Genomic DNA, 18986 nt, shown 5'->3' on the forward strand with positions numbered 1-18986 from the left:
GTACGCCAGGTGACATACTGTATGCCAGGTGACATACTGTATGCCAGGTGACATACTGTATGCCAGGTGACATACTGTATGCCAGGTGACATACTGTATGCCAGGTGACATACTGTACGCCAGGTGACATACTGTATGCCAGGTGACATACTGTATGCCAGCTGACATACTGTATGCCAGGTGACATACTGTACGCCAGGTGACATACTGTATGCCAGGTGACATACTGTATGCCAGGTGACATACTGTATGCCAGGTGACATACTGTATGCCAGGTGACATACTGTATGCCAGCTGACATACTGTATGCCAGGTGACATACTGTACGCCAGGTGACATACTGTATGCCAGGTGACATACTGTATGCCAGGTGACATACTGTATGCCAGCTGACATACTGTACGCCAGGTGACATACTGTACGCCAGGTGACATACTGTATGCCAGGTGACATACTGTATGCCAGCTGACATACTGTATGCCAGGTGACATACTGTACGCCAGGTGACATACTGTATGCCAGGTGACATACTGTACGCCAGGTGACATACTGTACGCCAGGTGACATACTGTACGCCAGGTGACATACTGTACGCCAGGTGACATACTGTATGCCAGGTGACATACTGTATGCCAGGTGACATACTGTATGCCAGGTGACATACTGTATGCCAGGTGACATACTGTATGCCAGGTGACATACTGTATGCCAGGTGACATACTGTATGCCAGGTGACATACTGTATGCCAGGTGACATACTGTATGCCAGGTGACATACTGTATGCCAGCTGACATACTGTACGCCAGGTGACATACTGTACGCCAGGTGACATACTGTATGCCAGGTGACATACTGTATGCCAGCTGACATACTGTATGCCAGGTGACATACTGTACGCCAGGTGACATACTGTATGCCAGGTGACATACTGTACGCCAGGTGACATACTGTACGCCAGGTGACATACTGTACGCCAGGTGACATACTGTACGCCAGGTGACATACTGTATGCCAGGTGACATACTGTATGCCAGGTGACATACTGTATGCCAGGTGACATACTGTATGCCAGGTGACATACTGTATGCCAGGTGACATACTGTATGCCAGGTGACATACTGTATGCCAGGTGACATACTGTATGCCAGGTGACATACTGTATGCCAGGTGACATACTGTATGCCAGGTGACATGCTGTATGTGAGCTACAAGCCCACAACGCGTCGCCATGCAACTAATTGTGACTTGGTGACTTATACTGGATCTCTTGTCCACTAGTCCCTTTCTATAACATTTTAGTCTAGTTTTTATTTGTTGACGAAATTGTCGGAATACTTTTATATTTAGCTTCCATTTAGTTTCGGTGAAAAAAGGTAGTCGACGAACATTTTTTGACAGAATCAACACAGGTGTTTTAAGGCCTCGACTTCGCAGGACAGGATGTGGGGTTAAGTCACACGAGTTTGAATGGAGTCTCTGCCCCAGTCTCTGGGGCGGCGGTGGCTCAGGGGTAGAGTGCCTGGATGGCAACCGTAAGGTTGCCAGTTCGAACCCGGGCTCCCCCAGAGTTACTGTCGAAGTGTCCTTGAGCAAGACACTGAACCCCTAATTGCTCCCGATGTGCTAGTTGGTGCCTTGCATGGTTTCCGCTGCCATCGGTGTATGAATGTGTGTGTGAATGGGTGAATGTAATGCACAATCTCTGTAAAGCGCCTTGGATAAAGGCGCTATATAAATGCACCATTTACCATTTACCATTTACACCTGTCTGACACATTGTGCAACCAGCCTACGACCTACGTTGTAGGCTGGAAATGTCTTGCCTCAAGCAAAGTCAGCAAACAAAACAATACAAAACAAGAATCAAAGCAGGGGGGGGGGGGGGGGGGGGAGATGTAGACAAGACCTTGGGCTTGGCAGAAGAGGACAGCATGCCTTGGCAATTCTTCAAAGGAAGCTGATAATATCTAATAATGAAACGGTTTGCACGACTAGCAGACAAGAGATTGACATCCCGCAACATTTTACATTAAACATGTAAAATAAGTAAATTTTTCCAGTAAAATGATCAGTTTTTCTATTAACCCATTTTGCGGTGGGAACCCCTTTTGGTGTTTTAAGCATTATGTTGTACTTTAGCGGTTGAAAAATAGCAGATCTACAAGCTCATAGCGCTGCACCAAGTGCTGCACTACGAGCTTGTAGGTCTGCTATTTTAGAAGAATCGTGAAAATGTGGCCCAAATGTTTGAATATATTCTTTCAGAGCGAACTTTTTTAACTAAAATATTTGCTTCTGGGGGGGGTCCCTGAAACATCATATTTTCAGATGGGGGTCGGCGGCCAAATGTTTGGGGGTCCTTGACATTAAATTGTTTGAGAACCACTGACCTAGAAACATGGGTTCTAGAAGACATTTGTAGAATCGTCCTCAGGTCTAAATGATCATCTCTTTACGTTTATGTTTTCGTAGCAGTCTCGTATTGACGCCAAGCAAGCACCGACATTTCAGAAACTGGCAGAAGTCCATCATAGCCTACGACGCCATGATCATCAGCTTGTAGACGTGTGTCCTTGTCCCTGAACAACCCAATACACTTAAAGATTAATGTTTTTTGACAACGTTGTTCAGTGCAAGGTCACCATAAAAGGATTACAAACGTGGGCCTTAATGAAAGGGGACGACTAACCACGAGAACACTGGCTTTAATTCCATTTTATATCACCTTTTGCACAATTGCATTTTTTTTTGTGCCCCATCTAGTTTCTGTGGCTCTCCAAGTAAAAGGGGAAGAGAGAGATGTAAAGTGTGTCTGCCAGTTATGGATCTCATTAGGCAAACTTGCATTGTCGGTGGAATATTGCTGACACACCCACATCTGGAACAGCACTTTCTTGGTGATAATTTAGGCTCACAATACTTGAGAATATAGATATATAGTTATATAGCCGGGGCTTGTTTACAGCCCCAGTAACTAGAGGCCAGACATAGTCTTGTTTCTTGAACAATGCAATCTGTGCTGCCTAAAAGCGCCACATGTGAACATCAAGAGTCAGACCACATCAGAGGAAAAACACCCAGAAATTCCAGTTGCTATCCATTCTCCGGCTTTGCAACCGTCATTCTCAATTATCAATACGGCATGAAATCAATTCTATAAAAGACGGCTTACTCCTGACTAATGATAGGGCCATTATCTAGAGCAGGGGTTTTCAAACCATTTTCATATCAATGTCCATTATTTAGTCGGCATTTGGGTCACGGTCCAACATTTGATGACATTTAGCCTCTCAGACCTAAGACTAGTTTGTTGTCGTTGGATAAGGTTTTGTCCACAATTCCATGCTGTATTGATGTTGGTACCATAGGAGAAACAAATAGGCAAACATTGATTAAAACAACAATTATTCTACATTCTGTAATTGTAGACACGCCATAGGTGCGCGAACTTCTAGTTGTTCACAAATCCAACACATTGTGTTCTGCCTGGGGGGAAGCAGTTGCCCAATCCAAATACGGACACTTATCAGTTTTGGGATCATGCAATCTTAGAAGCAGTTCCACTGTAAAGAAAAGCTTGTCGATTGAATACTGGCAAGATACAAAACGTGCGAGTCCACTGCCAAGAGTCATCAATGAAGTCCAAAGAAGGTCACCAATATTTTTACTTCCACACAAACTGCCTGGTTTGGTTGGAATAAACGAACCTTCAAATGATGCCTGGTTATATGCCAAAAGGCTGGCCGGTACTGTATGTTTAGGAGTCATAATTATCAGATAATTCACTGGTGAGTAAGGTTAATATTTCATCCTAAACACAGGAGCAAGTATACATTCAGCCTAATGTAATCACACCGTCTGTGACTCGCGTTACAACTCTACTCAACTAGCAAACACACAATCCACAAATAAACTGCACTTCACAAGGAATGAAGATCAAGAGCCAATACACACAAATGTGCACAATGCACACTCATGCGTGAGCACGCACACACACACACACACACACACACACACACACACACACACACACACACACACACACACACACACACACACACACACACACACACACACACACACACACACACACACACACACACACACACACACAGCGGTGGAGGAGCCCATTGCAGCTAGGTGGCTCTGATAACAACTTCATCCATATTTAAGTTTGTGCGTGCGCGCGTGTGTGTCCGTCCTCTACTCATTGAGAGGGGCAAGAGCATTGTCGGTTTCCCAACGGTCCAGCATCAATAATGTAAAAGGAAAAGTGCCATTCAGACGCTTCGCTAGTAAGGAGTAGGAATGCAATGGTTCAGTTAGCCCTCGGTTCATTTCATACCTCCTAGATCAGGGGTAACCAACCAGTAGCTCGTTCGCAAAAAAGAGCAGATCTACAAGCTAACAACGTGTAGAGGCTCGATGCATTTTAGCTTGAAGATCTGTTCCCCTTGCTTCCACCTCCCCTCGGCCCTCCCCCTTTTAGCACTCTGTGCTCATGTGCTGCACGCACAAATAAAGAGTGCACTCGGCACTCGCGCACGCAGTCGCACATGACGGATTATTATCGATCAAAACAATCCTTAGCGTCGCTTACAAAAGCATGTGTTGCACAGCATGAATGATAAGTAATCACCGACCTGGCTGGATAAATATCACTATGACAAAGTGTCAAAACATGACACAGTGAGAGTTGAAGATTCTAACTATTGGAACAAGAAAGCCACAGTTTTGAAGGAAGTGGGTCCTAGACAGGGCTTGACGCTTAGCTCATGGATGCATGGATGATAGACAGACTATCCGTTTTTATCCTGCTGTTCTATCATGGGATATTCAATGCAGGGCAAGATGCTCGATTGTGAATTAAATTGTAACATTCTCCTTGGCTTTGACTACTTCAGACAGAACATCTGACACACAACTACAGTAGACTATTAATTTACTAAGCTGTTAACTTACTCGGTTGCCTACCGTTGCTCGTTAAGCAGGTCACACAATGAATATGGACCACTGATATTTATCCAGCCAGGTCGGTGATTACTTATCATTCATGCTGTGCAACACATGCTTTTGTAAGCGACGCTAAGGATTGTTTTGATCGATAATAATCCATCATGTGCGTACGCGAGTGCACTCTTTATTTGTGTGTGCAGCCGTGCACAGTGTTTCTCCCATGTTTGGTTAAAAGTTGGCGTTCGAACTTTACAAATAAGTTTAGTATTCAACGTGTCGGGGACGCTATCATGAACTCGTATGACTGACTCACATCTTAATGACACCCTCAGACTGGCAATCACTAAATATGAACCAGATTTAAAAACGCTTGCAGATAAAGTGCAGTCACAGCAGTCTCATTAAAGGTGGGCTGACCCTGAGAGTATGTCACCATATCTGTGCAAATATATATGGTCACGTTATGCCTATCTCATTTGAACATCTGCCAATGTGAATATTCATTGAAATGAGAAACAAAATATTGTGCAATTAATGTCCTTTGCATTTTGTTTTATTTAAAAAAAACTCAACAAAGAAGTTTATTTGTATTTTTGTCCTAATATTTTTTATTTCTAATACATTTGTCTTAATATTATTTGACATTGATAATATAACTTACTATAAGTTTTTATTCTAATTTAAGCTTTAGTCTTTGTGTGAAACAAGTGTTTTTTCTAACGTTTTTGTGGTAGATCTTGGCTTACAATTGGGAATAAAATGGGCTCTTGGGCTTGAAAAGGTTGGTTACCACTGTCCTAGATATATACATCAAAGCTTCCAACATTCACACGTTCGGGTATTTATTTACTAACTTCCTTGTATGACAAATAGAACAAAAAGAAAAAAGCCAAGGCAACAAGTATAGTCAGTAAGAAACAGAGTTTTACAATTTTTCGATTGTATTGAATTGCAGATGGTACCGTACAGGGGTACAGGCTGTAGTTTCCGACACACCAAAGGTCCGACAGTCATAAGACCGACAACCTACCCTCAAACCCCTAACCGCAAGCACGAAGCAACGCAAGTCGGACCAACACAAGTCGGACCAACGCAAGTCAGACCAACGCATGTCGGACCAACGCATGTCGGGAGCAACGTGTGATTTCCGCATGTCGGTGTCTGAAAAGCGTGCACACCCCCTTGTACATTTCAATTCAAAAGGTATCAAAGAACCATTATTGCAGCACAATTCGCTAGAATCATGCTACTGGGTATCTATATCAACCTTTAACATGACATCATGCTCAATCCAAATGTAGCCTAAACAACAAGCAGAATGCAGCCGACAAAAAGTCGAGACAAAGTCCAAACATGACGGGCTGAAGGCTGTCGGTGTGGATCAGCTGAGCAACACAACATAAAGTAAAATAAGAGATAGCACACACTCATCCTTCTCTTAACCCATTTAGACCCGAGGGTCTAACTAAAAAGTTAGTCGTTCAAGCATTTTCATGTCAAGGACCCCCAAAACTATATGTAATTGGCCACTGACCCCCATCTGAAAATATGTAGTTCCAGCCAGGCACCCCCCAGAAGCAAAGATTTTAGTTAAAAACGTTCGCTGTGAAATAATATATATATATATTCAAAGATTTGCGCCACATTTTAATGATTTTTCAAAAATAGCAGACCTACAAGCTCGTAGCGCGGCACTCTGTGTTAGAGACACGTCGGCCACTCAGCCTTGTAGACAGAAGGTCACTGGGCTGAATTACTGGGTTGGAGGATCCGAGGAGGGAACGTGAAAGACTTGAAGTGCCCTTGAACAAGGCACTTGTACTTCCCTTAACCCATTAATGACGGGAATGCATCTGTGTCGCTTTAGCTTTTAACCACTTTGTTTAGATGAAATGATTATTTAGACGAAATGATTATTTCGTTAATTAAAATTAAAAGTTTGCGGTATATTTTTCTTTCACTGTGAATGTTTTTAACTAAAATCTTTGCTTCTGGGCGATCCATGGAACAACATATTTTGAGATGGGGGTCGGCGTCCAAACGGGTATAATTATTGGGATCGTTGACCGACATGAAATAGTTTGAGCACCACTGATAGAAAAGTTCACAGGTGACATTATGTGTACAATAACATGCACATAAAACAGAGCAGTGATGATAAGAGCTTGGTGTACGCATGGAAAATGTATCAAAACCGATATTTAGAAGCAATAAACAATCAGTGATTTGGGTGATTTGGAAAACCCCCCAGTCCTCCCCGGATAAAGATATGCACACTCTCTACAGTGGGGTGACGCGCAACAGGCGCAGCACACACACCAAGGCCCACCTCCAATCGATCATGATTGGAGGAAGGCCCCTCTCTATCCTGATTGGATGAAGGATGGGCCACCTAGCCAAAAACGAAACGTAAGCTTTTTTGACCCCAGGGGTGAACTGGGGACATGGAGGAACTCCTTATATGGTCAGCACACACTATAGTAAGGAGGATTATCACAAAAAAAGAAAAGTGATATTTGAATTAAGGGAAAGGGAAAGTGGGGTGCCCACATTTTGATATATATTCTATTATTCTTTTTTTACAAAGACGTTCACAGACGTCCTGGGCACTACATGCGGTAGTTCCTAGGACGTCTGTGGACGTCTTGGGCATGTATTGTGTTAAAATTGCTCATATACATCATCCATCCATCATCAACCGCATATCCGTTGTCGGGTCGCGGGGGCAACAGCTCTACCAGAGAGCTCCAGACTTCCCTCTCCAGACTCTCTCCCCCCCCCCCCCCCCCCCCCCCCATAGTCGTGTTAAACATCTTATACACGTATCAACAAATTGACAAGAAATAAATCCTGTATATTTTGTTATAATTGACTAAAACGATTAGTCCACTCAACCCTGAATTATACTTGGCTAAGTGGTGTACCAAAATCTACAAGCATTGTACGTGCGCACACACACACACACACGAGATCTACAAGCGTGCGTACATACGCACGCAGTACAATAGCAGCCCCGAAATACAAGTGGGAGTGCATGTATGCATGTACACACACACAATACTTTGAGTGTATGAATTTGAGAAACAAATGAATAAAACAAACACACACTGAAGAAGTGTCTTAATTGGTAAGCGACCGCGGTGTAAAGTAACCAAGTACATTAACTTAAGTACAGTACTTCTACTCCACTACATCTCAGAGGCAAATATTGTGCTTTTACTCCACTACATCTATTTGAAAGTTATTTTGTAGATTTTCATTACACACTTCGGCCATACTGTATATACATTTTGGACATTGTGCGCATGTAGATCCGATATTTTCAAACGTGTTATGCAAGTGATGAAACCAAGAAATGAACCGACACAAATTGCAACTGGACCATTACATATTATAAGCCGGTGAATGAATACTCTCTCCCGAATATTTCTGTCGCCCACCTGAAAATGTTTTTCTTGTTCATTAAGTAGCTGGGCAGACTGGGCGACCTCAGTTACTGAACGCAAGCTGTAGAAATGTAAAAACAAAAAAAAGTATCACTTACATTTACTACGTTTAATAATACTAACGTAAATTAATAATTATTATTATCTACAGTGCAAACAGAGAGAAGATTTGCCCTGTGAGGCTGTTTCTGTACAACGCAGGGTGCTTTAACTAAAAATGAAAGGCTTGGGATGAACAGGAAAGCCAGCCACCTGTTCACAACAATCAATTCAATTAACTTAACCCATTTCTTCCAAACAAGACAGGGTTTTTGAGTCTTTTTTTTTTTTTTTTTTAAGATATTTTTTTGCGGCTTACGCCTTTTATTGATTTTTGAAGGGACAGACAGTAGGCTGACAGGAAACGGGAGAGAGATGGGGGGATGACATGCAGTAAAGGCCGTGTCGGGTCCGGGAGTCGAACCCGCGGCACACTGCGACTGGATTACCAGTCCGGTGCCCAGACCGTTACGCTACGGCCTGGGCCGGTTTTTGAGTCTTAATATAGCCTGTCGTCTGCCATAGCTGTAACAAAACACGTGTTACATAAATAACAAAAATCATTCATGTTATTTGCCATGTACAATGATGCTACTATTTCTTACGGTTTGTGTCGCAGACAATGCTCTTAAAGCATTTTTACTTGGGAAGACAGGGGGAAAAAAGCAATGTCTGGGTACAAAACACAATCTCTCTCTATTCCAAAGAACTGTGCTGCCGAGCATATGCGTGTTCCTGTAGAGAGGAACATATGAACAAACGTGGGTGGAAGGGAAAGTGGTCACAGCCCCAATAAAACGAAAACATCCAGCCTGAGTGCATCTGACAGAGGAATGAAGGTACAGACAACAGCAGAGAGAGAGAGAGAGCTCAGTGTGTAATGAGTCAAACTCAGCATGCCAGTGTGATATCATGGCGCTCTAGTCTACGTCACTGTGTGTGTGCGTGTGTGTACGCATGCACGCGTGCAAGCTCAATGCCAGCTCACTGGTTTAAATATAGTGATTGGGCAACAGTCCCAGACATTAACAATGCCATAGCCACCAGCAGCACCAATACATTAGCACCGTACTGAAGCTGCCTGAAACCAGAGACGAGACCGACAGAGGGAGGGAGGGGACACACCAGAGCGGGGAGGAAAGGAGGAGAGGAAGAGAGGGAGGAGGAGGATTCATGAAAGTTCTGCCGCCCACACTTTGGCCCCTACTGCCAAGAGCCGAGAAGGACAAGTGTGTATGTACAGTACGACTACGTGCGTGCGTGCACACTCTGCACACGCACAAGGGAGAGACATTCCTTGGTGAGGGCCAAGGAAAGAGAAGAGCCAAGGACAGACTGTGTCCTGAGCTACTGTGTTCTAACAGAGCCAACAAGCACCTCATTGAATACTTCATCATGAAAACTGTAAACTTGTTGCCTGTGTGAGGAAATCTGAGCAGGCTCTCTTTTTTCTTTTTAATCGATGTCTGATAATGTACTTTGCATTGTTTTAACCCATTTAGACCTGAGGCCGATAAAAAAAAAGGGCTTCTAAATCAGACAGTTTTCTGAAAAAACTTTGTTTCTATGTCAGTGGTTCTCAAACTATTTTATGTCAAGGATCCCCAGAATTATATGTAATTGGCCGCCGACCCCCATCTGAAAATATGTTGTTCCAGTGACCTCCCCAGAAGCAAAGATTTGAGTTAAAAACATTTGCTCTGAAAGAATATATATTCAAAGATTTGCGGCACATTTTCAGGATTTTTCTAAAATAGCAGATCTACAAGGTCATAGCGCGGCACTATGACCTTGTAGATCTGCTATTTTTCAATAGCTAAAGTGTAACATAATGCTTAAAACACCAGATTTTTGTTCAAAAATGGTAGGCAATATAAGCCTCTGATTCAGCCTACACCTTTTCGGTGCCACTAGTAATAGTGTATTTTAAATGCATTTATGTATGTTTGTATACATGTGCTCTTTTTAATGGACCACATTCCGCGTGACCACCACCACGCTCTGACTTATGTTGCGTTACCCGCTCAAAACAATATCATCAACACATAGGTAATGGGTCGCACACACACCAAGAATGCATTTTTAGAACATCTTCTCTGTGATGTAGAGAAATAAATCACCTAAAAATGCAGTGGATGTAACAGCATGCAAGCCCATACTGACATGCAGTGGATGTAACAGCATGCAAGCCCATACTGACATGCAGTGGATGTCATGTAACAGCATGCAAGCCCATACTGACATGCAGTGGATGTAACAGCATGCAAGCCCATACTGACATGGTGCCATGAAAACCCTTGTTTCGGTTAGGCTGTCACGATTATAAATGCTGTATATAAATGTGTTTTTCTTTCTTTTTTGCATTGAACATCGTAATCACAAATTGCACAGGGGAAGATATGACAAATAACTTAAATATACAAAGAAAGCACTGACACATTTAATAATAATGTCTTACAAATCTTAAAAGAACTTCTGCTTTTTTGAAAATGTCTGGAGATTTTTCAACATGGAAACGATTGACGATTATGTAAAATTTATTGTGATCATGTCAAATAATGGCGATTGGACGATTATGTCATAATTGTGACTGGCCTCGTGAGTCTCTATTGATCAACTATAGCATCATAGGTCAAAGGTCACATATCAAGCTTCATCACCACGCAGTGGAAAGAGCCGTCAGTCAGGATGGGTACAGGCTTGAGTTAATCGTCTAATCGCCATTATTTGAGCGGTACAGGCTTTAGTTTAGACATACTATTGGTCCGACTGTCATTAGACCGACAACCTACACCTCAAACCCTAACCTAACCATAGCCTAGCGCATGTTCCACCGTTGTTTCAGCATGTCGGTCCGTTGGTGTGTCTAATCTACATCCTGATCAGGATATAATGAATTTAGAGTAATGAGCATTTGATGACAAGAACATTATTTTATTTGCTATACATTTGCATTGGACAGTGCAGCCGGGAAGACAGTCTAAGGTGAGCTTCACACCAGAAAGCTTTACTGCGATTAAAACGAATCCTGCTACACATTGTCGGAGAGTGCGCTTCGTTTGGCAGGTGTGAAGCATCATTCGAATCCTACTTCGACCAAAAACGGGGGCTTCGCTTCCAATCGCACTTTATTACGATTCGGTGCAGGTGGGAATGCAATCCGCAGCAAATAAAGGAAATGAAGCAAACATTGTGGCGGGTGAGGAGCTAAACACAGTTGGAGACGGAGAAGGCATATTTTACACAGCGCAAAGATGTCCTGTTACCGTGGATAGACCATAGAGCTATAAAGGATAGACGTGGTCGAATGAGGAGACTGAAGCCCATAAAAACACTGCAGTGTAGCCTACAGAATATTCTGTCTGTCTGTGCGTAAACATGGAGTGTTGTCACTGTGTGGGGACTGGGGAGTGGCGACTTTCATCTCGATAAACATTTTGTGCTGCTGTCTGTTCTCAATGCGCCCAAAAGTACAGTGCATGGCTGGGTGCGTATAGTGAGAAAGAGAGAGCGAGAGCGCGCGAGAGAGAGAGAGGTCCAGTCCCCGACGGCACGACACATGCACGTGTGACGTTATAATTTTAACACCATAGATTTCACTGTGTAGGCTATAGTTTATGAACTGAACACATTGATAAGGTCCCTGCTACGTTTCCAATTGCTGCGGTTATACAGCGCAGTGTGAAGGCAAACCGCAGCAAATTAAATACCGTATGCAAGAATCCCAACTTCTTCGCCCATTCTCATCGAGTCTACCGAAGTATTAGGTGAGAATGTGACCTTAGATTTTGTCCAAGGAAGGTAGTACCAGGGGCAGAAAATAAATATGAAGCACATAAATGAAATAAGGTTAATGGGTTAAGTGACTGAATTTGCTGTTGATGAAGCATGCGCGCATCACACACTCCCGGTCGCTGCCCGCACAGAGTACAAAACTCTGATCCTGGCATTCAAAGCAACCAAAGGTATGGCACCGCCATATCTTGCAAGTCTGATCGAACCCTACAAACCCTCCCGCGTACTCAGTTCGGCCAACACAGGGAAGCTGGAAGCACCAGCCTTCACTAAAAAGTAAAAACGCTCCACACGTCCCAAACTCTTCTCCCTTCTGGCTTTAAAACTATGGAATGCACTTCCCATTACAATCAGAACTGCAGACTCACTCCCAATCTTCCGCCGTATTCTGAAAATTCACCTCTTCAGACTACATCTTAGCCCGTAGCACTTGCCCTAGCCCTGATGACCTTACAGGTGTATGCAAAGGCTCCACTTATGTACCACTGTACCAAGTACCACTGCTGACACGCATTATAAGCCCAAGCTCATAAAAAAATATTCCTAACCCTAAACTCACAAAAACTATTTATTAAGCTATTAAACTTTTGTTGGACTATTGAGGTGTCAGACAAACGGGCATCTGTCTGGCTCTATAAGAGAAAGCTAGCGCACATCGAACGCCAACTCCTCTTTCTTATCGGTTCAGTAGGCTCATGGCAAAACAGGCAGCTAATGTTTACACTGAGAACTGTGACACCACTCATCTGGACTGAAAAATGGTGGGAAAAACTGTATGGGATGGGATGATGGGAGCCTTCGACTCTCACAAACAGTTAACCTACAAACACACACTTTCCATAATTACAGGGTTACCCCTGCCTCGACAGGGGTGTGTCTGAGAACCATTAGGCCATGCAGTGCATGGGGAACTGGGATGCGTTTGGCTAAATTAAATGCTAAAGAATGTGTGTCAGAAGAGCGCATTTGTGATATCCAAGCACAGTCCAACAGTAGATGTCCTTACTGATCATGGAAAACGTTTGCTGCACTAATTATGTATTGTATGGAATAATTAATCATTTTCTATCTGAACTATTTTGTGACACAAATAGTCCCAATATAAACAAACCGTGACTGCATGGACTGGCCAACTACAATCCGACATGATTTCCTACAAGTGAAATGGCCAAATTCCAGACACAGGCTAACTCATACATTTAATGTTATTATAAAAGGTTAGTGAAAAATAAAACAGTTGGACCAATATTAGTATTTTTTATCCATGCAAAATGTTTGCCTTTCAAATGATTAGCAAACACTCCAAACCATCTTTCAATGACACAGAGGTCACAACTGATAAAAAAGATAAACATAATTTCCCCCAAATGTTATTTCAACCTTCCAACGCTCAGACATCATTGCTCGCCCCCTGTTTATGTACATAAAGCATGCAGAAGACACACATTAAGATGGACACATGCCTAGTCTGGCTGTCAAAGGCAAAGCTGAGTAGTACGCTCTCCGAGTTAAATTATCACTCAAGGTTTTATTGAGTATGGAATGAATGGGGATGAGATGGTGATGATGACGCTTTATGCTGCTGCCCATGATGATATTGGACTTTCTGCCAATGTTGATTTAGTCGAAAATTGTTCGTCGACTACCTTTTTCCTAAAACTACATGGAAAGTGGAAACAAAATGAAAACAAAGCTAAAGACTATATATACTGACAATTTCGTCAACAAATAAAAACTAGACTAAAATGTTAGGAAGGGACTAGTGGACAAAAGATCCAGTATAGGTCATTTTACACTTGGTTGCATACTGAAAATAGCCGATCTATAAGCTCACAACACGTCGTGCTGTTATTTTCAGCAAGTGTAAAATCCGTCATTACGACGGCATCAAGGTCCACCGAAATACATTTTAGTCGACTAAATCAACTGTAGATTTAGTCAACTAAAACTAGAGTAACACTAAGACATTCCAGGGGACTAAAACGTGACTGAAACTAAATGAAAACTATTCAGATTTTGCTGCCAAAAACACAGGTTTCTGCTGATGCTGTGATGAATGTGAGTGATGTCCTGTTAACTATTTTTAAACAGGTTTTGTGTGCCGTCATGTACACGTGTTGCACAGCCCGATTATGAACCACATCAAAATGTCCTTATGATGGATAATTAGATCAAAAGCAGGGGGTCGTCGCCATGTGGGCTTGTGGCGGACATTTGTCGACATTCCGTTTTTGCCACGGACACACAAAACGAGTGGACAATAATATTACCAGACACACGCATATAATAGATAGCCCTGAAAAACCTGGTCTGTAACTCTGAGTGTTCACCCTTTATACAGGTCCATTTGGTTACATTTGAACACTCTGAGAGTTAAGGGGGGTCTCTTCAAATGAAACATTTGAGAACCACTAGTACTAGTTGGACTCCTAATGTGTCATAATAAATAAGTGTCATACACATTCTGAAGGAAACCTGGAGACTTGGCATTCAGTAAGTGGGTCAAAATTAGAACATTATCCCATTCTGAACGGGAACCTCTTTTGGTGTTATGTTATACTTTAGCTATTGAAAAATGCCAAGCTACAAGCTTGTAGATCTGCTATTTTTGAAAAATCGTGAACATGTGGCATAAATCTTTGAATACATGCTTTCACAGATAAAGTATTTAACTAAAAACTTTTCTTCTGGGGGGATTCCTAGAACTACATATTTTCAGATGGGGTCGGTGGTCAATTACATATATTTCTGGGAGTCCTTGACAAGAAAAGGTTTGAGAACGACTGAAACATGGGCTTTTCAGAAATGGTCTAAAATCTAAAATGTTGCCACGGACAAGACCAAGTCTTTGCCCCGGACACATTTGTCCGTGTACGGTATATTTATTAAATATTATCCCTGATCAAAAGGCAATATTATCAAGGAGTCAATGGCACAGTGCTCTTGATATTAGCAGATCATTTAAATGTCATCTTCCTTCAACCATCCCGACAACAATATCATACAGCGACACATTTTAACGTGTACCGTTTCAATCTAAGCTACCGAACAAACACCTGTTCAGCAAATGTGTTCTCTAAAAAGAACGCTTTGTAATATTATTACCCTTACTGAACAAGACCCCCGTGTCCATCTATGTGTGTGTGTGTGTGTGTGTGTGTGTGTGTGTGTGTGTGTGTGTGTGTGTGTGTGTGTGTGTGTGTGCACATCAACATAGAAGGCACTTTCCTAGAATGCCTGCTTTTTCAGCGACTACATACAGCCATCTAGCTGCAGCTGGGTTCTTGTGAGGAGAGAAAGAGAGAGAGGTGGGGAGGGGGGGGGCGGAGAGACAGACATGACAGAGACTCGTCACTCGAATGTCATGTATGCTTTCATGGTCTAATAATATGTACTCGCAGCACTTGTGCAGCCTGTACTGTAAATTAAGTGTGTTTGCATTATGATATGAACACCAGCTAAATGATGGTGATCTAAGGGGGGGGGGGGGGGGCAGAAGGGTGGTGTCGCTGTGTCTTTAAAGCAGTAATCCCCACTGACCATCCATTCTGCTGTTGCCCATCTTTAATGGGCGGTTTGGTGGTTTAATGTCGACTCCACAAGGACCGCTGGGAGCTCCTCTCGTAGCAGAACAATCGCCCCCGAGAGCTCTCAAGCTGTGGCTGGCTATACAGCCTGTCTGTCAGCCTGGCTGTGCTGCTCTGCTCGCCGTGCTCGACGAAACTAACCACCCGACTGACTGGGCTTAATGCTTCACAAATTGAAGAGGGGCTAATAAAAAAATATATCTACTTGTTTAGCATTCCAAACGATGAGGGGAGGAGGCAGGGGAAGGTGTGTGGGAGGGATTTGCCTAATCATTGCCAACAAAAGAGGACAACGGTGTCGACATTCCCGGCATGTCTCGTTGTCGGAGGAAACCGACCGAGGCTTGTCCATTAAAAGGACGAGGTGTGACACACACACACACACACACACACACAGCTTAAAAACACCCAACATAGCAGAATAGCGGTTTCTTAAAACAAGTAAGACGCGCAAACGCGTGAAGCGAACGCAGCTCGTGTGTGTGTGGTTGTGTGTGTGTGTGCTACAGCTGCGCCCTGTGTGTGTGTGTGTGTGTGTGTGTGTGCGTGCGTGCGTGCGTGCCACAGCTGCGCCCTCTGGTGGCGGGCCGGTGGTGTAACAGCGTGACACCACACAGCGTGACACACACACACACACACAGACACTCAGCCCCTGCTGTCATAGTAAGTGGCTCACTGCGTTCGCAATAACTTGTTCAGATAGATGACAACGAGAATTCCGTTGGGAAGGAAGGGAACGGGCGACACCGTGCAGACCTCCCCAATTTCCTACACCACCAGCAGGCAGAGAAACATAGACATACGCCCCCCCAAAGTTTCTGATCATCAACTCCTGCTTCCATTATTAGCGACATGTGTTCGGGTGCAGTACTTAGTTTAGACAGTTTTTGGTTTAGACTAGTCATTGGTTAGACCAGTCATTAGTCCTACAACTACAACCTATCTCACCCTAAACCTAACCTCCCACGGGACAGCACACCTAAAGCTAACCTTAACGCATGTCTGGCAATGACTAGTCTAAACTAAGTATGCACCCCATGTGTTGTGTTCACTTAAAAATGTACGGTTTTTTACACTATATTTTGGAGTGGTGTTTACTTTGTTGGACACATTGTAACAGATGAAACGTGAAGGAAGGAAGGAGGCGCGTGGCTGCCTGTCGTGTTTGTTACTTTGTTTCCACAGACAGACAGTGTTGTAAAAAGCAGTGAGGAAACAATGTTGCAATGATTGTCACCACCAAGCAGAACAACTGAACAAGTCACTGGCTGCAGCCAAAACAAAGAGCCCATGATGTCTGTTTGTTTGCGTTTGTTTTACTACATCCACATTATCTGCCAATGAATCTCGACAATGCATGGTGGCAGCGTGCATGCATGGGCCACCCACCGGGCGGAGAACAACAAATCAAAGATCAATCAATGAATTGGTCAACGTTCGCGGCTGATTCTATAGCCTAAAATGTTAGACTCTGGTATAGATGTATTTATCAGATTCTGACCGAATCGATCAATACATCTGCGAGTGTCTAAATTTTAGGCTAATTCGAGCTCTCTCTCTCGCTCTCTTGTTCCAGATATATACTATATAGATGATCAAGAGTGAAGTTTGTTTCTCTGTAAAACAACAAACACACGCTGGCTGGCACAATGTGTCAAAAAAATAAAGAAAATAAAATAAACTGTGTGCATGATCCAAAAGCAGTTGCCACCAAATCAGTGCTTTAATTAAAGTGGAAATCTGTTCCAAACAACTTTTCGCTGCGGAGACTGTAGTGGAAAACGAGTTGCTAATTTGTAGTTATAGAGCTCAGAGCGAGAGGCTCAGACAGAAAGCCTGAGACTTTTTACACGTTAACACCCAGTGTTAGTTTAACTGAAATGTGGGGAAGTGAGACCATTTGGGTCCGTTTTCAGTTCACACTCTCAGACAGCCAAGGTGTAACACTGCTGATGACAAGTTGACAACACATGACCTGCCGTGTGGTGGATGGTGGTGGTTGGTAAGCAGTGCATATAACATTATAGTGCGTGAGAGTGAGTGAGTGAGTGGAGAGATTTGATCTGGCCATGGCCAGCCTCATAGCGGGGGATTCACTTTAGATTCCGGGAGGAATCTTCAGTGAATCCCCCGCTATGAGGCTGGCCAGGCTAAAGAAGGGCCAGATCTCTCACTCACTCACTGGAATCACCGCTATGAGGACTGGCCAAGCCCAGGATATACGGCTTCTTTTCCCTTACCGCTATGAGAGTGTTATTCCGCTGCTCGGCGCTGGAGGCCGAGTCGGGGTCCTGCGCCTTGTTGCCGGAACCCTGCGCCTTGCTGCTGCCGCCGGCGGAGCTCTTCTTGGCCCGCTGCTCCAGGCTCCGCTGGTACAGGCTCACCGTCTCCCGCCGCTCGATCTCCAGCTGCTCGGCCTGCGCCTGTTGGTAGCGGCTCTCGCAGTTGACGTGGTGCCGCCGGCAGCCCTCGATGCGCTGCCGGAGCCGCTCCACCACGGTGCTGTGCTTGGGCATGGCGGGCATGAGGTTGTTGTTGTTGTTGTTGTTGGGGAGGACGTGGTTGTTGTGGTTGCCGCCGGGTCCGACCCCTAGCGCCGCCACCACGGACCCGGGTCCCACTCCCGGGTTCATGATGCCGCCGTTGTTCATGCAGATACTGCCGGTGGGCCCGGCAGCGGGGGAGGCAAAGTCCCCCATCATTGAGCCGAGTGGCTGGTATTTTGGAAGAACTTTTCAACCCTCCTCCTCCTGGCTTCCCCCCTCACTCTCTCTCTCCACTCGGGGTCCCCCTCTTTCAAAAAAGTGCTTCAATCAAGGCAGCGTAGAAAAGAGAGAGCTAAGATGAGTTAAAAGAAAAGAGGAACAATCAACCAGGGTTTAGTTGGAGACAAACAGACATAAAGATCGTAGTAGTGGTGGTGGTAGTGGCCGCTTGCTCTCCTTCCCTCCTCCGTCCAGATGGAACACAGAGGCTCAACCATTCAAGAATGTTTCAAAACACATCATCGCTCCTTGGGAAAAAAAAACACCAATATACACCCAACAAAACACCGTTGAGTTGCAGCAGCTGCAAAGAAGAAAAAGACCCGATCCGATCCGATCCCAAGCGTGGCTGGTTTGTTACAGCCAGCCTTCCAACATTAAAACCCACTACTATATC

General features: G+C 44.0%; 1 protein-coding gene across 1 annotated transcript in view; it reads right to left on the minus strand.

The window, feature by feature from the left end:
- The window catches only part of maml3 (mastermind-like transcriptional coactivator 3), a 154558-nt gene that overhangs the window by 135036 nt on the left and 536 nt on the right, over nt 1-18986 (minus strand). Inside the window, exon 1 of the mRNA XM_083765314.1 lies at nt 18065-18986. This exon is cut by the window's right edge and continues 536 nt beyond it. Within this exon, the coding sequence (XP_083621440.1) occupies nt 18065-18526 (462 nt within the window). The 5' untranslated portion in view covers nt 18527-18986. The remainder of the gene's footprint in view (nt 1-18064) is intronic.

This window comes from Protomyctophum parallelum (assembly GCF_964188405.1).
Source record: "Protomyctophum parallelum genome assembly, chromosome: 5".
In the NCBI taxonomy this organism is placed as follows: domain Eukaryota; kingdom Metazoa; phylum Chordata; class Actinopteri; order Myctophiformes; family Myctophidae; genus Protomyctophum; species Protomyctophum parallelum.